A 23,712-nucleotide genomic window follows, 5' to 3' on the forward strand; every position below is an offset into this window, starting at 1 on the left:
GGGTGTAACCAGCAAGTAACACAAGAGCACCGTGTTGATGGGGTTCCCCACAAGCAGGCAGCGGCAGTCCTCAGGGTGCAGGGCACTAGGTGGTCAACATGAGGACAGTTCTTAGAGGTGACCTGCACCAGCCCTCAGGATCTGAACCTCCAGCCACAGGAGCTGCCGGAGATCCCACCAACGTCCACATCCCGCCCTGGGAATCAAGTTCCCAGTGCTTCCCGCCCAGGGAAGCTGACGCTCCGCACAGGGAGTAGGTTCCACTGCACGCACTTCCTCCACGCCCCACCCCCCCGACCCCGCACGGCTCTTTGGTTCTTACACTCAGACGCGAAGTGAGAAACTCAGCTCTGCCCTTGGAAAAAGAAACAAAGGGCAATCAATCCCTCTGCCAAGCAGATGAGCCCAGCCTCAGAAGGGAAGGTGCGGAGTCAGCACTTGGCCTGCGCCCCTCACCATCAGCACTTTATGAAAAAACGACACGAGGCAGTTTCACATGCCACCTGCTCCGAAGTAAGACGTGAAGTAGGGGAGTGGTTTCCAGGGGCTCCACTCAGAACGGGTGGGCGGGTTATAAACGGGGGCAAGGGGAGCGAGTACCAATCTCAATGTGACCCGTACCCTGAAATCCTGCATTTACGGAGCAGACTGTGTTCACCGACTGTGGGATAAAAGTGCTGACCAGCAAAACAGCACAGCAACCCCAGGACCTCACCTGGGAACCCTAAAACAACCGCATCAACTCAGCCCAACAGCAGAGCATGAGCGACTAATTACAGGGAAGGGCGTGGGTGAATTCTGAAAAAAACTGAAAAGCCCCCATGTCAGGGTAGGAGGGTAGAAGGCACACGAGGCCCGTCCGCATCCGCCCACCTCACACATCAAGGGCCGTATTCCTTTCCTTGCTGCCTATCTCACATTTTTAGAAAGAGCAGTTTGCAGGGAAGCAGGGTTTCTGAGCAATCACGCCTCACCATCTCCTGAATCTATTTTCTTCACTCACCCTTTGGATCCCTTTTCTCTACCGAAGATCACGGAACCACAGAAAATGCCGGAGGGAGGCCACCCACGAAAGGCCAACCCACAGCTCGCATCAGAGGGTGATCTTTGCGAGAGACAAAGCTGCAATCTCCCATTGATTTCTCTTCTCCTTTGCGATTGCAATTTTAAAACTTGGTTCAGGAAAGGTAATCAGTCAGTTCTGTACATAGTAGCGTTCCCACTAAGGCAGGCAGGGAGGCGGAGGGGAGGACAAAGGGAGAAGCAGCGGGTCTTCCTCCTGCCCCTGGGACATTGGACCGAAGGCCAAGCGGGAGGCAGTGGGGAGAGGAAGGTCACGGCCACACCGGCCCTCCCCACCTTGTTCCGGAGCCGGTCATTCTCGTCGTGGCAGAGGGAGAACTGCCTCTTCCACTGCTCCACGCTGGCCGACGAGTCCTGTAGTGCCGTGGTCAGCCGGGCGTTGCTCTCCCGCAGGGTCTGCAGCTCGATCTCCCATTTCTTCACGTTGGCGGCGCTGCAGGGCGGGGGCCAGGCGGTGACCGGGAGGGTGGGCACCGTCCACCCGGCTGCCCTGCGGAGGGGGCACCCGGCCACCCCCTCAGCCCATGCCTCGGGGCCACACCCTCTCCCGCCGGTGGCCTGGCAGCGAGAACCACGTGCTGAGCGGGCCTGGCACCTCCCTTTAGTGGGAACATGCTGCCTTGCTGGGTGATTTTCTCAAGGCATCACTTTAGAAGAGAACAGAATTCTCAGAGAAGGAAGAGATGTAACTTAGAATGAACTCAGCCATAAAAAAAGAATGAAATCATGCCATTTGCAGCAACATGGATGCAACGAGAGATTATCATACTAAGTGAAGTAAGTCAGACAGAGACAAATGCCAGATGATATCACTCTTATGTGCAGTCTACAATATGACACAAATGAACTGATCTATGAAGCAGAAACAGGCTCACAAACATAAGAGAACAGGCTTGTGGCTGCCAAGGGGGAAGGGGCTGAGGGAGAGATGGATTGGGAGTTTGGGGTTAGTAGATGCAACCTATTATATACAGAATGGATAAACAACAAGGTCCTACTGTATAGCACATGGAACTATATTCAACGTCCTGGGATAAACCATAATGGAAAAGAATATAAAAAAGAATTTTATATATATATATATGTATAACTGAGTCACTTTGCTGTACAGCAGAAATTAACGCAACATTGTGAATCAACTCTACTTCAATTAAAAAAAAAAAGAAACTAAGAATGAAGCCACAGACTGTGGTAGAGACCCCTTCCCCGTCTGCTCCCTACTGACCCCTGGCCGCAGGACGGTTCTCTCCTGCCCCATGTCCGTTCCTTCCTGAAATGAACCTCAGGGATGTAGGTTCTGAAGTGCTGGGGTGGACCCCGGGCCCTCTGACACTCTCATGAAAGCGGCGGACACTTTCAACAAGCTCCTGACACTTCCTCTCTGGAGCCCAACAACCCCAGGTTTAAACGAACAGTCTGGGTCCAGATTTGAGAGCTGAGGACTTGAGGACAGAGGAGACAGGGGCTGGGAGTCCCCTGAGGGCAGAAGAACTGGGGTTCCAACCGCAGGATGTGTGAGGGAGCCCTGGCCGACCCTAGGTCACCTCAGGTCCGAGGGACCCCTTCACATTATCACCAAACCACATGATAACCCTCTGTGATCAGTGAAGTTTGAAAAAACAAACTGGAATCAGGTTGCCCTCAGTTGCCGGTCCCATTCAACGCTGCTTTTGTTTCCTGTTTTGGAGACCCGTGTTCACTGCAGCACTGTTTACAATAGCCAGGACATGGAAGCAACCTAGATGTCCATCAACAGAGGAATGGATAAAGATGTGGTACATACAGACAGTGGAATATTAGCCATTAAAAGGAACAAAACTGGATCATTTGTAGAGACGAGGATGGACCTTGAGACTGTCATACAGAGTGAAATAAGTCAGAACGAGAAAAACAAATATCACATAATATCGCTTATATGTGGAATCTAGAAAAATGGTAGAGAGGAACTTATTTGCAAAGCAGAAATAGAGACACAGACGTAGAGAACAAACATATGGTTATCAAGGGGGTGAGGGTGGCGGGGTGGGATGAATTGGGAGGTTGGGACTGACACATATACACTACTATGTATAAAATAGATAACTAATGAGAACCTACTATATAGCACAGGGAACTCTACTCAGTGCTGTATGGTGACCTAAATGGGAAGGAAATCTAAAAAAGAGGAGATATATGTATAGCTGATTCACTGTGCTGTACAGCAGAAACTAACACAACATTGTAAAGCAACTAAACTCCAATAAAAATTAATTAACAAAAAAAAAAAACCACCTCAGACTTAACTACTCTGAAAAAAAAAAAAGAAAGTTTTTGGCTTCTAATCAATACTGCCTGGCTGAGGGGAGTTGTGTCTCTAAAGGCTTCTTTTTTTTTCTTTTAATTTTTTAAAAAGTAAATACAACTGTATTTTAATAATCTGCATTATCTTTCATCCACCTCAAGGTCCTAGAACTGTGATTGGAACACATATACTTTTGGTTTCAAACACCACAGACTGAAAACATAGCAAAATATTATTATGTGATTAATTTCAGAGTTAATGATTGAGCTGATTTCTGGGAAATGGCTTCACACCCATTCCTGTAATTCACTCGTCCATTCAAGTGGGATTTAAAAACATTTATTTTTAGGGGTGGAATGTTTTCATCCAGGCAGCCCACCATGACTCAACCAAAAATAGTCTTCAAGATCACCTGATGAGTAAAAGAGGCTGGTCACAGTTCTGTCCTTTGACGTATCTGACAAAACCCAGGGTCCAAAGAAGGTGGCTGAATCTACGGGTCCTATGTTCTTTCTGAAATTCCTTAATTTCTGTCAGATCACAGGAATTAAGCTCCATGCACTGGTCAGGCTGGCTGGGTTGCAGAGGCGGGTGCCTCTGGGAAGATTTACCAGCCATGTGACCTTGGGCAAGGACTCACTGTACCACCTGGGACTCAGTTTCCTTACCTGTAAAATGGCGGAATTAATATGATAGAGTTCTTACACGGGGCAGGTCTGAGGAAAGCAGCTTCTCAGCCACAGAGAGGCTGGGGGAAGCCGGCCGAGTCCCCTGCCAGGTGAGCAGAATGACCCCCAAAGACAGCAGTTCTGAAGGTGCTCATGGGGCCAGCCTTACACCGTGAGACCCAGCCTAGCCTTTGGGAAACAGGCCACATTCTCAAGATATGAAAACACAAGCACAGGGCTTCCCTGGTGGCACAGTGGTTGAGAGTCCGCCTGCAGCTGCAGGGGACACGGGTTCGTGCCCCGGTCCGGGAGGATCCCACATGCCGCGGAGTGGCTGGGCCTGTGAGCCATGGCCGCTGAGCCTGCACGTCCGGAGCCTGTGCTCCGCAACGGGAGAGGCCACAACAGTGAGAGGCCCGCGTACCGCAAAAAACAAACAAACAAACAAACAAAAAACAAGGAAAACACAAGCACAGCTAGTATAGTCATTAAAAGTTAAAATCTTGTTGATATCGTCATGGGGGTTGTGTTAAATTGGTAGATCAATTTAAGGGAAATTGATACTTTTTAAAATATTGAGGCTTCCTACCACTTCCCAATAGACTTTTTCTATTTGTTGAACTATTCATGTATGGCCCTCAAAATCATTTGAGTTTTCTTCACAAAGATCCTGTACATTTCTTAAGTTTATCCCCATGTATTTTATGGTTCTAGTTCATATTGTAAAGGAAATCTCTTCTTCAAATATATAGTCTACGTGATGTTTGTTTGTATATAGAAAAGCTACTGATTTTTGTGAGATTTTATTTTATTTTCAAGATAGTTTCTTAGGTTTTAATGTTTTTCAGTGTTATCATATATGAATAAATGATAAATTTGGCTTCTCAAAAACCAAAACAGGGACTTCCCTGGTTGTCCAGGGGTTAAGACTCCATACTCCCAATGTAGGGGGCACGGGTTTGACCCCTGGTTGAGGAACTAAGATCCCTTATGCCGCATGGCACGGGCCACCCCCCCAAAAACATGAACCGTAAGCACTGGGACAGGGACTTCCCTGGTGGTCCAGTGGTTAGGACTCCATGCTTCCATTGCAGGGGACCCAGGTTCCATCCTTGGCTGGGGAATTAAGATCTCACAAGTCTCGTGGCATGGCAAAAAAAAAAAAAAAAGCACAGGGACACCCCTCTCTTTCTCACACACACACATAGATGCTGATGTGCACAGAGAACAACCACGAAGGCAGCTGGTCTTCCTTTGGCCAGGAGTCAAGACCGGACGCTCTGAGCAGGACCCAGTCTCCTTTCCCAACTTCCTGAAACCCTGCCCAGTGGGAAAGGCTGCAGGGAAGTGCTGACCTGGGAGACAACAGCACCTGGATTTGAACATGCTCACCTCTGTGTCAGAGCGATCTTCAGCTTGTTGTTCTCAGACTTGAGGTGTGTGTTGGCAGGACCCGCAGAAGATGCCTTTTCATCGTCCGTTCCGTTGATGCTGGATGCCTGAGTGGAAGATGGGGTTTCACACCCAGATTCCTGGCCAGACTGAATCACTTGCACACCTTATCGCTTGTCCTCACAGCGGAAGCAAATCAGGCATGATGAGGAACTGTGCGGTTATGAGTGTGGGAGAACCAACGCATCCAACCAGAACGCAGCAAAGACTGACAAGTCCACAGACTCATAACAAGACCATCCGTGGAGACTCCACTTGGAGTCCAGACAGTCTGTGCATTTTACCCACAAGACAGCACACAGGGCCGTTACGCAGAACCTTCTCACTCAAACTTTACAGGTAAACCTAACAAGCCCGGATACCTGCTCTCCTTAAATAACACAGGACAGAAACCACAGATTAAAAGAGGGGGAGAGTTTTAGGGACTTCCCTGGTGGTCCAGTGGTTAAGACGCCGTGCTTCCAATGCCGGGGGCGCAGGTTCAATCCCTTGTTGGGGAACAAAGACCCCACATGCTGCAGGGCATGGCCAAAAGAAAAAAAAAAGAAAAAGAAAGCGGGGGAGGAGGGTTTTATAATAAGAAACAGTGAATGAGTTAAGAGAAAAAGTATAAGAAGCTGAGATGACTTAAAAATCCCGGGGCTACAGAGAGATGAACACACTCATTTGAAAAAAAAAAAAAACAGGAATCAGATATGGGTGTCTGCGACTAGTTAGCAATGTTATGAATATTCTGAAATGTTTGCTGTAATAAGCCATTCTACATGGAGGTGAAACCTCATCTGGTCTTGGAGAAGATCTTAGAAAGATTTTATTTCGCCTCCAAGAAGAATAAAGGCAAAAGAAAGACAAGAAGGGAATGACGTATTACTAAATTTCTACATCGCAAAAAAGTGCATAAACTACATCAGAATGTAAGCAACGATGTGGGGGAAATATTTTCAATGCATACTAAAAACAAAAACGCTAATACTATTCCTATACTAAAAAACCCCTAGAGTCCTCAACTTTTAGAGTGACACTCTGAGATATTTATGAATGAAATGATGTCTGGGACTGGCTTTAAAATAAAGACGGAGGGAGAGGGGGGTGTAGATGAAACCATTGGTCATAGAGTCCTAACTGTTAAAGCTGACCTATGGGTCCATGGGGGTTCATTTACCCAGTTCTGCCTAGTTTTGTACATATTCAAAACTAGCCATGTTAAAAATAAAGTTCTTGGAAATGAACACAAAAAAGCGGAAAGGATATGCAATTGACATTTACAGAAGAAGAAATATATAGAATTAATAAGCAAAAAAATTTAATCTCACTAGTAAAGAAATACAAAATTTAAAAAGACAATAAAGTACATTTTTCTTCTGTCAAATCAACAAAGCTTTGTTGGGGAGGGAACGGGAGGGAAAAACGCTCTCATTCACTGCTGGTGGGAGTCACAATTGTACATTTCTGTAGGGATGTTTGCAGTGTGTGTCAAAAGCTCTCAAAACGTCCTACTGGGCTTCTCTGGTGGTGCAGTGGTTGAGAGTCCGCCTGCCGATGCAGGGGACACGGGTTCGTGCCCCGGTCCGGGAAGATCCCACATGCCGTGGAGCGGCTAGGCCCGTGAGCCATGGCCGCTGAACTTGTGCGTCCGGAGCCTGTGCTCCGCAACAGGAGAGGCCACAACAGTGAGAGGCCTGCGTACCGCAAAAAAAAAAAAAAAAAAAAAAAAAAAGTCCTACCCCTTGCTGGGAAAACTGGACAGCCACATGTAAAAGAATGAAATTAGAACACTCCCTAACACCATACACAAAAATAAACTCCAAATGGATTAAAGACCTAACTGTAAGACCAGTCACTATAATACTCTTAGCGGAAAACATAGGAAGAACACCCTGTGACATAAATCACAGCAAGATCTTTTTTGATCCACCTCCTACAGTAATGGAAATAAACAAATGGGACCTAGTGAAACGTAAAAGTTTTTGAAAAGCAAAGGAAACTACAAGACAAAAAGACAACCCTCAGAATGGGAGAAAATATTTGAAAACGAATCAATGGACAAAGGATTAATCTCCAAAATATATAAACAGCTCAGGCAGCTCAATATTAAAAAAACAAACAACCCAATCAAAAAATGGGCAGAAGACCTAAATAGACATTTCTCCAAAGAAGACATACAGATGGCCATGAAGCACATGAAAAGCTGCTCAACGTCACTAATTATTAGAGAAATGCAAATCAAAACTACAATGAGGTATCACCTCACACCAGTTAGAATGGGAATCAATCAGAAAAGCTACAAACAACAAATGCCGGAGACAAATGTGGAGAAAAGGGAAGCCTCTTGCACTGTTGGTGGGAATGTAAATTGATACAGCCACTATGGAGAACAGTATGGAGGTTCCTTAAAAAACTAAAAATAGAATTACCATATGACCCAGCAATCCCACTACTGGGCATATACCCGGAGAAACCCATAATTCAAAAAGACACATGCAACCCAGTGTTTACTGCAGCACTATTTACAGTAGCCAGGTCATGAAAGCAACCTAAATGCCCATCGACAGACGAATGGATAAAGAAGATGTGGTACATATATACAATGGAATATCACTCAGCCATAAAAAGGAACGAAATTGGGTCATTTGTAGAGACGTGGATGGATCTAGAGACTGTCATACATAGTGAAGTAAGTCAGAAAGAGAAAAACAAATATTGTATATTAACGCATATATATGGAACCTAGAACAACGGTACAGATGAACCAGTTTTCAGGGCAGAAATAGAGACACAGATGTGGAGAACAAACGTATGGACACCAATGGGGGACAGTGGCGGGGGTGGTGGTGGTGGGATGAATTGGGAGATTGGGATTGACATGTATACACTAATATGTATAGAATGGATAACTAACAAGAACCTACTGTATAAAAAATAAATAAAATAAAATCCAAAAAAAAAATTGTTGACCAGAAAAAAAGTCCTACCCTTAACCCAATACTTCCACTTCAAGAATTTATCCTGCAGAAACCATCAAATGCACAAAAGGTGTGCAAGAATGCTTAGCATGGTGTTATTTATACTAATGAAAAATTAGAAACAACACCGACGTCCCAAATTATAGGAGGTTAATGGAATAAGTTGTGATGCAAACACTGGAATACTATCTAGCCATTAAAATAGTTTTGAAAAGGGATATTTGAAAACACAAGGAAAGGATCATAACAAATACGTTTTTTAAAAAAAGATTAAAAAGAATAACACCAAGATATACTGCAAAGCTATATTAGGAAGAAACACACCAAAACGTTAACAAAATATCTTTGGTAACTCTTATTGTATAATAACCTTAGCATTCCAAAAACAAAAACACAGAGAAAGTCCTTAGACTATGGACCATTTCAAGTGCCCAATTTTACAGATCCTCAGCGATTACTCAGTACAATAATTAGTATACTAAATTAACAGTATCATTTAGATGTCATTAAAGATTATTTACAAAGATTCAGGAAAGTTCCTGCCCACTTGAAGTCTAATACACATTCATTTCCATAAATCCGTAGGGGCATCTTTTATAGGATTCAGCTTCAGCTATTGCTGACGGCCAAGTCTAGGGTGTTGATCTTGACCGCTCAGGATGCCCATGTCTCCTGTTCTCTTTCCACAAGCTGCCCCGACATCCATCCATGGCTGGCCTGGCCTGGCCATTCTCCACCCCACAGCCTCCTCTCCGATCTTCCTGCCCTCAGCTCCTCCCTGACTTCCTCACCACCCGCATGCAACCTTCATGTCAATTCCTGATCGGTAGCTATAAAACATCTCCAATGTCTTCCCATTATCCAACAATAAATAATTAAGAATGATCCACTAATGAAGAATTCCAGGTCCTCCACAGTACCTCCAAGTGCATCTCTGTTCCTCCCACTGTGCATCTCACCCCCAGGCAGGCAGAACCCTGGCTGCCTTGCATTTACATCATGCTTATCCCTAATCCCAGACCCCAGCTCCTACGTCTCGTCAGGTCTCCCTTTCCCTGTCTCTCTACACATAACTCTGTCACTAGGTCAAGGTTTCCACCTACCACTACACACCCTAATCTAGATGTCAGGAAGGCAGGTATTTTTATTTCAGGTTAAAATAGGTCCCTTTTAGTCAATTATCACACTTTTAAGTAGACAGATAACTCAGTTCCTGGCAAAGCCACATTTACGTTGGCTAAACCAGAGCTGTTGGAATACCACCTCCCACGTGACTTTGTTATAATAGGGAGACAGACGAGGACTCTCTGGCATCGATCAAGTTTTCTCTGTCATGGGCACAGGTACCTGCATTTGTCCATGAGCATCCTTCATGCAGACCTCACCTCCCAACACAGAAAGAAAACACTTCACCTTGGCTTTTTTTTTTTTTTTTTTTTGCGGTACACGGGCCTCTCACTGTTGTGGCCTCTCCCGTTGCAGAGCACAGGTTCCAGACGCGCAGGCTCAGAGGCCATGCCTAACGGGCCCAGCCGCTCCGCGGCATGTGGGATCTTCCCAGATCGGGGCACGAACCTGTGTCCCCTGCATCGGCAGGCGGGCTCTCAACCACTGCGCTACCAGGGAAGACCACTGACATTGGTTTTTAAACCGTGACCAGAGGACATCCCAGACCAGGGACATGCATTAACTCTAATCTCATCAAACGTTTTCCATCCAAAATATATCACCACATCCTGAAAAATTCAAGAGTCTCTTACATGTCACATTCATCTCACTGTGAGCAGTCTAATAGTTGAAAAAGTTTTCAAAATGCCCTACTGCGAAAATTTCTTATTTCTTGTCAAAAGTGACAAGGAACAGAGTCTCAAGCACTGATCACAGTCATTCATTTTACGGACAAATTACTTACTTGGGAATGATTGCTCGAGGTCTCGATTTTCTCCTGAGATTTGTCTCTGGCTAGTCTGGCAGCTTCTTTCACCTCCTGGAATTTCTCTGCAAACTGAACGTGAAGAAGAATTATTAGGGATTTCCTTAACCTTACACATGGCTGATATTCAGAACCTACCTTTATTATTTTGCATTCCTTTTAAGCCAATAAGTCCTGTATAAATCCAGAAGAAGGATTTTATTTGAGATTAAAACGAAATGAATATCATGAATGCTTTTTCCAAAAAAACCCACTATTGGCCAAGGTCAGATCTGAACGAATTTCTAAGATACTGAAGCTAGATTTGATGGCGAAATATTAAAAACACATACCTCTGGCTAACAGCACCTAATACAAATGCAACAAAAGAAATTTAGCTATAGTGCAAAAGGAATCCACGAAAAACTTCATAATCCCTATTGAAAGATCCAAGAACTCTTACAAGTCAATGTCAGGAAACACAAAAACATCCAAAAAGTTGAAAAGGAACAGTCCTAGATTTTTTTTTTTTTTTTCAGTGCGCGGGCTTCACACTATTGTGGCCTCTCCCTGTTGTGGCCTCTCCCGTTGCGGAGCACAGGCTCCGGACGCGCAGGCTCAGTGGCCATGGCTCATGGGCCCAGCCGCTCCGCGGCATGTGGGATCCTCCCGGACCAGGGCATGAACCCGTGCCCCTGCATCGGCACGCGGACTCTCAACCACTGTGCCACCAGGGAAGCCCAGTCCTAGATTTTAAAAGCCTAAGATATAAAATAGCAAAATGCAACGTGCAGCCTAGGACTGAGTCCTCTTTTGAACAGACCAAGTAGAAGACTTCTGGGCAACAAGGAGGGAAATGTGAGCATGGACTGGATAAGATGACACCAAGGAGTTACTTTATTTATTTATTTATTTATGGCTGCTTTGGGTTTTCGTTGCTGCACACGGGCTTTCTCTAGCTGCGGCGAGTGGGGGCTACTCTTCATTGCAGTGCACCGGCTTCTCATTGCAATGGCTTCTGTTGCTGCGGAGCACGGGCTCTAGGCACATGGGCTTCAGTAGTTGTGGCACATGGGCTCAGTAGTTGTGGCTTGCGGGCCCTAGAGCACGCAGGCTTCAGTAGTTACAGCGCTCAGGCTCGGTAGTTGTGGCTCGCGGGCTCTAGAGCACAGGCTCAGTAGTTGTGGCGCACGGGCTTCATTGCTCCGCAGCATGTGCGAGCTTCCCGGACCAGGACTCCAACCCGTGTCCCCCACATTGGCAGGTGGATTCTTAACCACTGCGCCACCAGGGAAGTCCAGGAGTTATTATTAATTTTGTTAGAAGTGCTGATGATGTTGTGGTTGTGGGGGAATGTGATTCTTTAGAGATCAACACTGAAGTATTTAGGCGTGAAATGTCTCGATGTCTGTAACTTACTTTAAAGTACTTCAGCAGCAATAAAAGTAGATGAAGCAATGTGGCACAGCGTTCACTGTTAAATCTACGTGATGCGCATATGGGTGCCCATTATACTATGCTCTCTGCTTTCAAAAATGTTTTAATATTTTCTTAAAAGAAAAAAATTCTTAAAATCCCAGGGCAATCATATCAATCACTGCTTTATAGTCACTGACAAGGCAACTGATTTTAATCAGCCAATACGTTGTTTGAACAGAGAACATTCTATGATAGCTAATGCTGACGTCACACAGCAAGAGAGAGCCAAATGTTGCTGAGAAACGAAAAACAGCTGGCCAAGTGGCAAGGCCACCAACAATTCTGTGGCTTTTGCTGAGAACTCTATTTCTGAGCACAGGCCGCCCTCTGAGTGCTTCACAAAGCCAACAACGATGGTCTGCTTTGGGAAACCTTGCCGGGTGATAGCCGTTGGTCCACCAAGCACCCAGTAGAGGCAGAGAAGGTCAGTGTGGCAACGCTGGCCTGTGTTGCTCCCACAGGCCTGTAAATAAAGCCATAGCTACAGGGCTTCATTTAACCAACCTAGAGCTGTCAGAGAAAAATCACATTACCTGTTGCTTAAAAGACGTGAGGTCTAGCAAGGATGGACAGAGCACCCGCCTTCCTTTTAGGGGCCCCGTAAGTAAAAACATCATGTCGTGAACTCCTTGACGGCAGGGTCCACGCTTTTCCTCTTTGCACCCTCCCCTGACACCTGGCAGAGAGCAGGCACAAATAAGTTTGTTCAGTGAATGAACAGGCTCTGGGTTCTAGATTTGCACACCTACGCCCACTTGAAAAAAAAAATCATGTCAAAGTACAGGCCAAACCTAAGGACTTAAGAAGGTACTGTGGTAAGTGTCTTGGGAGTATTCTGCCCCATCTTTCTGCTTCCTAAGCTTAACTGACTGGATCAACCTAGGAACTAGATAGAGTATCACTTGGAATATGAACATTATCCCGGAAGAGATTTTGTGCAGGCACTATAAATGCCTTTCAATCTTATTAAGACATTAAAAGATGCAACTTTTAAAAGGTATGATATTAAATGTTTTTGTGCCCCACTATCAACTAAAAGTCAAACGTGATTTGAAGAAAACGGTAATGCATGTGGTTCTCAGTAGACACACCTGCTGATGGAGTCTCCCCATGCTGTGCTTAGGAAGGTGGGGCTGGCTGTCTCCCACAAGCATCTCAATTCACCAGGCTCCCAGACCAAAAGCATTGTTCTTTACAGACGGTCCTTGTGCCTGTCAGGGTCTCTTTCTCTCAGGGTCTTACTCGAAGTTGCTTGTAAACTAGATTGGACATGTCATCAGCCAGGGTCATGCTTATTCAGTCAACAAACATGGTCTGAGCACCATTCACACCTTCAGCAAACAAAAATTTTCACCGTGAGCTGGGCCATGCCCTAGGTTAGGTGCTGGGGTGTGAACGCTGTGTAAGTATCAGATAGAGGGCGAGACTTGGGTAGCAGGAGATAGTGGCAAAGAAGTCAGCAAATAAAGCCCTGCCGGGCTTTGACAGAACAAGTTGCCTCTGGATGGAGCTTGGGGGCCTCCATTCTGTCTGTCTCCTCCTACCTGACCCTGAACATCTGGGATGACCCTCAGCTCAACTCTTGGAGACTCAGCCCAGAGCACAAACCTTCAGTTCCAATGGGCCCTTCTCTCTTTGTCCCCTGACACCCATCATGGTGGCCCCTCCAGGTGTCCCACGGTTTTGTCTTGCGTGGGCCTACTTAGTACCCTCTTCCCCTAGACCCTCAGCATAGGCACATCTACAAGGTAAGGAGTTTAATGGCTTCTTAACACACATTCTCTTGTTTGCTCCTCTCCATCCTCTGTAGGACAGGAATTCTTTTTTTTTTCTTAATATTTTATTTATTTATTTATTTGGTTGTGCTGGGTCTTAGTTGTGGCAGGCAGGCTCCTTAGTTGCAGCAGGCAGGCTCCTTAGTTGTGGCATGCTCACTCTTAGTTGTGGCACGCATGTGGGATCTAGTTCCCTGACCAAGGATCGAACACTGCATTGGGAGTGCAGAGTCTTAACCACTGTGCCACCAGGGAAGTCCCTAGGATGGGAATTCTTATGTATAGTTTCCTGAAAAGAAAATGGAGTCTTAGAGAGGTTAAAATTTGCCCATGGTCACATGGCTAGTAAATAATAAACCTGAACTTGAGCCCAGATCTGATTTCCACACAATCATCCACACATCCAGTTACTTTCGGGTGTTTATAAGAATGCCAAGAGTCTTGTCCACAGCAGTTGCTAAACACTTATTGATTGGATTTTCCATTTGCAAAGAGATGCCCTTACCTTAAAATAGAATTGTACTCACTTCCTCTTTAAAAGAAAATTCTAAAAGCTTTAACTCCAAAACAGGCCATGGGAACCTTTAAGGCAAAGACAAGGCCTGAGGATTAGAATAGCAGATACAGAATGAGGGGCCCGGGCAACAAGTTCTGATTTTACAGCTCTCCTCAGCTTCACTATTTAGCTGTTCTTTTTCTCAGTTACAAAAGAGGGGCAAGGAACAACTGTCACATATACGTCAAAACACACATCCTTATAGGACCTCAAGGTGACAGTGCTACTACACAGGCAGACCTCACTTTATCACATTTCACAGATACCGTGTTTTTTACAAATTGAAGGCTGGTGGCAACCCTGCATCAAGCAAGTCTATCGGTACCATTTTTCCAACAGTATTTGCTCACTTCGTGTCTCTGTCACTAATTCTCACAATGTTTCAAACTTTCATGGTGATCTGCCATCAGTGACCTTTGCTGTTACTAAAATTCAGTGACGCCTCAGATAATGGTTAGCAATCATTAGCCACAACGTATTTTTTAAATTTAGGTATGTACATTGTTATTTTAGACATAATGCTAGTGCACACTTAATGGACTACAGTATAGTGTAAACATAACTTTTACATGCACTGCGAAGCCAAAAAATTTGTGTGACTTGCTTTATTGCAAGATTTGCTTTATTGCGGTGGTCTGGAACCAAATTCACAATATCTCCAAGGCACGCCTGTGAACAGTAACAGCCTAGAACATCTCAAAAAAGGGGAAAAAAGGACATGTATTCTCGACTCCCAGGAATGAGATAAGACACTCGGTTAGAATGTACAGTCTTACTATGCACTCACAGCTACCCTGAGGTCTTCTTACTACTGTCAGTATACAAATGGGGCACAGATGGGTTTCGAAACTGGCCAAGTTCACACTGGGACTGAACACAGGCCATCTGAAGCCAGTGCTGGACACTCCGGGGCCCTATGATTTACCTGCTTAACTGCTACCTTAGCTAAGATGCCCAACTCTGACACTTAACAGCCTTTCAAACGCAGGCAAATGAACTGCTCTGCACCTTGGTTTCTTTATCTATGAAATGTGGATACTAATACATGGATCACTGGAGGATGAGAGATGGGGCTTTGCTGGGTGTACGATAGGGGTTCAACAGAGAGAAGCACAGCTTCTCTGGCCTTGACTGGACTTAATACCACGAACTTTAGTAAAAGAATGCCACAAAAGGGTGAATTCGTTCATTCAAAAGTATTAACTAGTTATCTCTATGTGCTAGGGACTGTGCTGGGCACACTGAAATACCCAAGAAAGACTTGGTTGCTGTCCTCAAAGGAATTCTGAGTCTGTAGGGGATTTCGTTTTATATTCAAATGGGTGAGAATCAAAAGAATTTTTATCAGAAAATAAGCTTAAAATGTAACGAAGTAGGATAAGCTCTATCAGATACATTTTAGGTAAATAATCATTTAAAAAGAGGTGGCATTATGGGAATAGGCCCTACCATTTATATAAAAATTAGCTATGACAAAGGAGGAATCATAAATTAATGGAGAAAATTATTCAAAAATATGATTGAGATAATTTTGGTAAACTGAGGGGAAATGAATTTAAATCCTTAGGCGAACCAGTAGCATGATAAATCAACGATGGGTTAAAGGGGTAAGTTTTTTTTTTTAAAATCTGGATGCAAGCAGAGTTGAACATTCATCAGACTTCTGCTTGAGGGGTGAGAGGGTAATTTTCTAAACTTGTAAGAAACAAAAGAAAATCACAAAAGTGACAGACTTGACTGCCTAACAATTCAAAGCTTTTGAATATAAAAAGAAAAAAAAAAAACTAAATCAGAAGGGAAACAACAGCCTGGGGGAAATATCTATAGATAGGTCAGTACAACAGAAAAAGGGCCATTATCTTTAGTATAGAAAGGGTTTGTACAAATTGAAAAGGAAAATATGAAAACCCCAATAGATAAATGGCAAAATTCAGGAATAAAAAATACAACAAGTAGGGCTACCCTGGTGGCGCAGTGGTTGAGAGTCCGCCTGCCGATGCAGGGGACGCGGGTTCGTGTCCCGGTCTGGGTAGATCCCACATGCCGCAGAGCGGCTGGGCCCATGAGCCATGGCCGCTGAGCCTGCGCGTCCGGAGCCTGTGCTCCGCAAAGGGAGAGGCCACAACAGTGAGAGGCCCGCGTACCGCAAAAAAAAAAAAAAAATACAACAAGTAAACAATTTATAGAGAAGATCGTTCAGCCTTGCTGGAAATGCAAGGCAAAATACTGAGGCACCATTCTTTGCCTGCTGAATTAGCAAACGCTAAAAACAATTATAATATCCTGTGCTGGCAAAGGTATTCCTGGCAGCATTGTGACTGGTACAGCCCCACCGAGAAGCATTTTGGAAATATGTATCGTAAGAAAAATGTTTTTCTTACGAGAAAAAAATGTTCCTACCCACTGACCTAGTGAGATCACTTTTGGGAAACTATTCTTCAAAAATAATTGGGAATATGAAAAAAAAAAAGGCCTTCAATATAAAGACGTTAATCCTAGCATTAACTATAAGCATGAAAAACTGGAAGCAATCCAGGGCGCCCTGGGAGAAGGATGGGAGGTTTCCACTCACAGCCTCCAACTGTTGGAATGAAAGCAGTCCTCACTGAGCGAGGTGCCAAGATGACCGTCCTTTGGTGAAAAAGCCCCTCTCTCCAAGTCTTAAGCTTTCTCATATTTCCCCCCTTATTATAAAAAAAGCACACATGCTTGTATATTTAGTAAGTATAATTTAGGAAAAAATATCTTTTTAAAACCTATAGTCCCATCACCCAGAGATAAGCATTAACCATATAAACTTTCGATTTTTTCCTATCTGTATACATGCATCCACTACACATATTCGTTAAAAAATAGAATATTGTACATCTGCTTTTATAGCTACTTTTGATATTAACGATATGATAATACTTCCATGCACTTATATGATCGTCTATTACATTACTTGAATTGCTGCACAATATCACCCTGAAGGATATACTGGAGTTTATTTAGTTAATTTCCTATGGCTGGACACTTAGGCTGGTGTTTTTGTCTTTTTGTTTTTGCTATTATAAATGATGCTGCAAGGAAAATTCTTGTAGCTAATTCTCTGGATGCAGTTACAATTATTTCCTTAGAATAGATTCCTGTAAATAAAACTCATGGATCAAAGGACATTCAAACCACAAATGTTTCTTAATATAAGCCAAATTCTCATGTCTTTACTTATTAGGATCATTTTCTATAGTTTTTAAATGTGTGGTAATAATATTGTAATCAAAATCATCATCATCATATATTATGATAGAAAATGAAAGACTATTGTTTTATTTCATTTGTGGCTTTTTTGGCCTGGGTCTTTGAAGACCCTAGGGCAGACGCTACCTATTTGCTTATTCAAAATCCATTTCTTCTTTTCCCTTAGCTTAACAGAATCTCAATTTGTCTAGAGCAGGACATTTCCCAGGTGGTAGAGAATGAGAACTGATCTAAGCTGACCATGGTAAGACATTTGTCTGCCTCTATTTTTTTTTCCTGAAGGTGGGTGTGGGAGGGTGGCCTAGGGACCCAAGACTGATAACAGTATCCCAAAAAGAAATCTGCCAAGGGAGTTTACAGGGAGAGTTGTGGTACCACCCTCCTGCCACGAATGCAGATGTGATGGATCGAGCTTAAGAAGCCATTTTATCATCATGAGGAAAAGGACAGTCAAAGAAACAAAACACACAGAGCCCTACACCCGATATCACGGAGCCACTGTACTAATGCTGGCAACCGCCTGCCTTAGGACTTCTCTTTTGTATGAAAAGCACAAGCCATCTTTGTTACTTGCAGCCAAAAACATTCTAACTAAAACATATCAAAAGAATGATCAATATCCCCCACTGAAAGAACAATTAGCCTTTAAATCACAAAGGTAGGAGATAGAGCAATGCTCTCACAACTACACTGAGTTAATGAAGTGAGCATCAGAACACAAATTTGAATTTGAAATGACATAACTGAAAAGGGTCAAAAGCAAATGCCACGTATGGGTCAGGGTTTAGATGGACCAATCACGGAGCACTAGCAAGTCCACCCTGGATCACTCCGCTTCGTGGCAGAATGTGTTTCCTTCTGCCTGCAATGAATGAGATGGAGACAAACATCTCAAGGTCATATGCCAGAAATCATCTACACTTTAACAACTGGTTCATCCTTACACTTGGTTCTCCTTCCTTTGATCTCTTCAGAAGCCCTTCCTTTTGTCAGAACACGTAAGTCCCTTTTCAACATTCTTCAGTAGGCTGAGGCGTTATGCCCTCTTCAGCGGGTGGACAGAGTTCCAGCTTACCTCTGGGAAAATGTAGCTCCTGTCGTTTTGGAAAGCCTATATAAAGAGCAGAAAGTGTCCCTGTAATACTTTCTGGATTTTGGTGTGAAGTGGTCCTTATAAAGGGAGCAGTAAAGACAAAGGTATCTATCTATTTTCCTCCTGGGGGGTAAAAAGAGAAGTGTTCTTAAATGAAAACACCCACACTGGGGTCCCTTTTTCTAGCCTAGTTATAGGGTTTGATGACCAGTTCCCCTTTCAGGTCTGTGGGTGGCTGCTCTGTGAAGTCCAGAACATTCAGCCACAGCTGTCCTCTCAGCAACACACCTCGGGAACCCGTTAGGCCCAAGTTCCTCTGTGCTAATTGCCACTTGTCGAGAGTGCCAGCCTCACATCATGGTAATTGATCAGTGTGTGGTTAATAGCTCCCTTCAAAGGGAAGGGGACAAGTTGATTTGAAACATTCTGAACAAAGGAGACATCTGAGGGCTTCTTTGGTACGGCTTTGTGACAATGGCAGGTCACAGTCGCAAAGCGGGACTCCAATGCCGCTGGAGGAGGCCGGGTAACTCGGGAAGACAGGGCGCTCCCCTTTAATGATAGGACATCTTCCGTCTGGAAAAAATTAGGAGTGGCCACACCTGGAAGCACGTGCAGCCCAAGGTCTCTTCAGTTCTCAGGGGCACAAAGAATGGGACTTTAACAACTTGTTCTCATTTTTGTTCTGAGTTCTCCCTCCTTTCAACTCTTTTCATTGATACGTTACCCCTTTATCCTTCCTAGCTACTTTGAGTCCTCCAAAGATGGAAGAAATTGTTCCAGGCAGCGGCGCGTAACCCTCAAACCATCCCAGGCTTCCGTGAAGAACTCCAGCCCTGCGTGGGATCAGGGGCCATTGAGCCAAGGTGGGCCCAGCCAGGACCCTGTCGCTGACAGAAGCCCCCCATCTGACCCTGCCCAGCAGTCTGAGGCTTCCAGGCCTCAGTCTGGATAGGAGACCCTTGGCAGGGGAGGCATGGCTCCCACCACCCCTCTTCTCCCCACCAGGAACTTCTTCAGAGGGAAAAGGCATGCAATCCCCAAGAGCCGCTTCAGACAGAGGTTCTCCTTAATTATTCTTTCAACAACTCACCATCATACTTGCTTCCACCTTATAGAAATTCCCTCCGATCCTCACAGCACCTATTCCTCTCCCTCATTTCAAACAATGGCGTCACATCATCCACCCATCCCCACCCCAGTCTTTGCCTCCCACGTCGGCTCACCGAGTGCCACCTGTTTAGCTCCTCAGTATTTCTTAAATCTCTCCAACTCGTACACAAGCCCTCATCATCTCTGATCTGGACTAACACAAGCGAATCTGTCCTGATGCCAGAAAAAAAATCCACCTAAAATGAAAATCTGATCATTTTTTTTCTTGGCTTAAAATCTTTCACAGGCCATAGGATAAAGTCCAGAAACTCTGGCATGACACAGAAGGCCTTCCAACAGCTGGCCTCTATCAGCCTTCCCCACCCCCAACGCCTGGGCACCCTGTTAACAGTGAACCGTTTGCAGCTTCCCTCACACAGTGTCAGGATTTTGCTTGTGCTCCTCCCGTCGTCGGGAGGATGATGGAAAAGGGAAATCCTCCCTGTGGCACGACGTGGAACATCTCATTGTCCGGTGTGCACAGGAGAGGTGACCTGGAGTTGGAGTCTACACTGAACCCTGGGGAAATGGTAAAGGGCCTAGCTGCATGGGAGGGATTGGGAAGAAATCAAGCTGGAGGGGTAGTGACAAAGAGATCTGGGAAATGGCTACAACAATGGGCCCAAATCGAACCAGAGCCTGGAGATATTCACGTTCCCCATGAATGCTTGCAATGGACTGAAAGTCTGTGTCTCCCTCAAATTCATATGTGGCAATCCTAACCCTCAGTGGGATGGGCTAGGAGGTGGAGCCTTTGGGAGGTGACTGGGTCATAAGGATGGAGCCCTCATGGCTGGGAATAATGCCCTTATAAAAGAGACCGAAGGGTTTCCCTGGTGGCGCAGTGGTTGAGAGTCCGGCTGCCGATGCAGGGGACGCGGATTCGTGCCCCGGTCTGGGGAGATCCCACATGCCGCGGAGCGGCTGGGCCTGTGAGCCATGGCCGCTGAGCCTGCGCGTCCGGAGCCTGTGCTCCGCAACGGGAGAGGCCACAACAGTGAGAGGCCCGCGTACCGCAAAAAAAAAAAAAAAAAAGAGACCGCAAAGAGCATTCTTGCCCTCTTTTCATCATGTGAAAATACAATGAAAAGCTGACAGTCTGCAACTTGGAAGAGCGCCTTCACCTGACTTGACCATGCTAGCTCCCTGATCCCAGCCTCCAGCCTCCAGCACTATGAGAGGCTGTCCACAGCAAAGGAATCCATAAACAAGACAAAAAGACAACCCTGAGAATGGCAGAAAATATTTGCAAACGAAGCAACTGACAAAGGATTAATCTCCAAAATATACAAACAGCTCATGCAGCTTAATATCAAAAAAAAAAAAAAAAAAGGGCAGAAAATGTAAACAGACATTTCTCCAGAGAAGACATACTGATGGCCAAGAGGCACATGAAAAGATGCTCAACATCACTAATTATCAGAGAAATGAAAATCAATACTACAGTGACGTATCACCTCACACCGGTCACAATGGCCATCATCAAAAAATCTAGAAACAATAAATGCTGGAGAGGGTGTGGAGAAAAGGGAACACTCTTGCACTGTTGGTGGAAATGCAAATTGATACAGCCACTATGGAGAACAGCATGGAGGTTCCTTAAAAAACTACAAATAGAACTACCATATGACCCAGCAATCCCACTACTGGGCATATACCCGGAGAAAACCATAATTCAAAAAGACACATGCACCCTAATGTTCATTGCAGCACTATTTACAATAGCCAGGACATGGAAGAGACCTAAATGTCCATCAACAGAGGAATGGATAAAGAAGATGTGGTACATATATGCAATGGAATGTTACTCAGCCATGGAAAGGAATGAAATTGGGTCATTTGTAGAGACGTGGATGGACCTAGAGACTGTCATACAGAGTGAAGTAAGAAAGAGAAAGACAAATATCATATATTAACGCATATACGTGGAATCTGGAAAAATGGTATAGATGATCTTATACCATTTTTATGCAAAGCAGAAACCGAGGCACAGACGTAGAGAACAAATATAAGGATACTGAGGCGGAAAGTGGGGGTGGGAGGAACTGAGAGATTGGGATTGACATATATACACTATTGATACTATGTATAAAATAGATAACTAGTGAGGACCTACTGTATAGCACAGGGAACTCTACTCATGCTCTGTGGTAACCTAAATGGGAAGGAAATCCAAAAAAGAGGGGATATATGTATATGTATAGCTGATTCACTTTGCTGTACAGTAGAAACTAACACAACATTGTAAGGCAACTATACTCCAATAAAAATTAATTATAAAAAAAAAAAGAACCTTGCGAGGCTGTTGTTTAAATACCCAGTCTATGGTATTTTGTTATAATAGCCTGAACAGACCAAGACAATGCTCTTCTGAAGCCTCCACCCTCCAGCAAAAAGAATCCTTAGAACTAGGGGCAGGAAGGCTGCTCTATGGGTACCCAGTCATTCTCTTCCCCAGGCAGCCTGGCCCTTGCTCAAAAGGCTTACGGACACACTGGCCTTGGTGCCGGGGAGAGAATGTGGCGTGGCCTTGACAATACCTACTCCTGTCATGGCCACCCTGACCTCTGGCCCCGTTGAGTATCAACTGCCAACAGCAGTGACCCACCCTGAGGCCCTGATTCTGCATCACACTCCTAAGTGACCAGCCAGCTCCCTGGTGGAAAGCTGATTACGCAGGGCCCTTCCTCCAGAGCACACAGTAATTTACCCTCACCAGGACAGACGTATACTACGAACTGTCATGCCTCCCGGCCCCCCGACCCACAAACTTACTTAATGCCTTCTGTACCACACAGCACCACCTCCAACCAACCAACCAACTTCTCTGCAAATGAAATGAAGCAAGGTCTACTCGCCACGGGATTCTTGGTCCTCCCACAAACCTTATCAGCAGAAGCAGCAGGCCTTCCAGAACTCTGCTGTGCTGCCCGCTAGAACACCACATCTGGCAGAGTTGTGGGACTTCTCCTTAGAGCCGCAGTCCAGGGACTGAGGGATCAGGGATGGAGATGACATCTCCCATGTTTATACCCCGCGAGCTACCCTTAAGATTCCTGCTTCCTGCCCCACGTTGCTGAGCCCTGGCGATCTGGAGATTCTAGTACCCAGGAAAGGATACTTCTAGGAGTGGGTGGCATAAGAGGATGTGTGGCGTGCCACCAGGCCATTTTGGGTTTCTTGGGCTTCTAGGGAACAGCATCCTCATAGGTGGGGATGCAGAGGAGGACAGACTGTGGGGTACCCTTCCTTAGGGGGCTTGTTTGTGGCTGGGTCTGTGGGCTGGAGGCCTCCTTAGAAACGTGCGTGTGTGGGTATGTGGTGTACAAACACACACGCACACACACTGGACAAATGAAAGATGCATTTAGCAAGCTCCTGCCAGGGTGGCTGCCTGATTCATCCTGATCCCCCTGTGAAAACAGTCCTTAGTGTACACAGGGAACCCAAGCAACCAAGTCTGTACTAAGCAGCTCTGTCAATTCCCCAGGCGTCTGGAATTCTGTAAGGCCCTCTGGGGACGGGACCACAGCTCTGCATCCTTGGTGCCCAGCATGCTGTTGGCACAGCAGGAGCTCAATAAACACCCGCCCAGCAGTCAGTGGGACGGTCAAGGCAATGGTCTAGAACTCCTTTAGCCAAGATTCCCAAAGCCAGCCTGGCTCCAGCCCTTCCTGGATTTTCAACTCTCTCTTGGATTCCTTGAGATACTCTGATAGTCTTCCAGTAAGTTCTTGTGTCACATAAACTAGGCAGTCTTGCTTTTTGTTTTTGTTTTGTTTTTTTGGCTGCATTGAGACACGAGGGATCTTAGTTCCCCGACCAGGGATTGAACCCGGGTCCCCTGCAGTGGAAGCGCGGAGTCCTAACCACTGGATCGCCAGGCAAGTCCCTAGTCAGTCTTGCTTTTAACCAGTGCATTTTCAACACCTACACAGGACTCTCCACCATCCTAAAAGGAAGCCTATTCTCCTAAAACAAGCTTCTGGCCCCTTCCATCGGCCAGGTGAGGCCTCTCAGAGGAGGTCAGTTTGTTTCCTCGGTCCTTGGGCTTCTCC

At 45.3% G+C, this 23,712-nt stretch overlaps 1 protein-coding gene across 3 annotated transcripts in view; it reads right to left on the reverse strand.

Annotated features, from left to right (window-relative positions):
- Nucleotides 1-23,712, reverse strand: part of HOMER2 (homer scaffold protein 2) — a 93,217-nt gene that overhangs the window by 9,352 nt on the left and 60,153 nt on the right. For 2 of the 3 annotated variants that reach the window (XM_033852203.2, XM_073801441.1), the window contains exons 4-6: nucleotides 10,360-10,452; nucleotides 5,425-5,531; nucleotides 1,360-1,573 (exon numbers count right to left, since the gene is read on the reverse strand). In XM_033852203.2, coding sequence (XP_033708094.1) covers nucleotides 1,360-1,573; nucleotides 5,425-5,531; nucleotides 10,360-10,452 — 414 coding nt within the window. The remainder of the gene's footprint in view (nucleotides 1-1,359; nucleotides 1,574-5,424; nucleotides 5,532-10,359; nucleotides 10,453-23,712) is intronic. The other variant, XM_033852204.2, reaches the window with a different exon arrangement.

The sequence above is a fragment of the Tursiops truncatus genome, chromosome 2, assembly GCF_011762595.2.
Source record: "Tursiops truncatus isolate mTurTru1 chromosome 2, mTurTru1.mat.Y, whole genome shotgun sequence".
NCBI lineage: Eukaryota > Metazoa > Chordata > Mammalia > Artiodactyla > Delphinidae > Tursiops > Tursiops truncatus.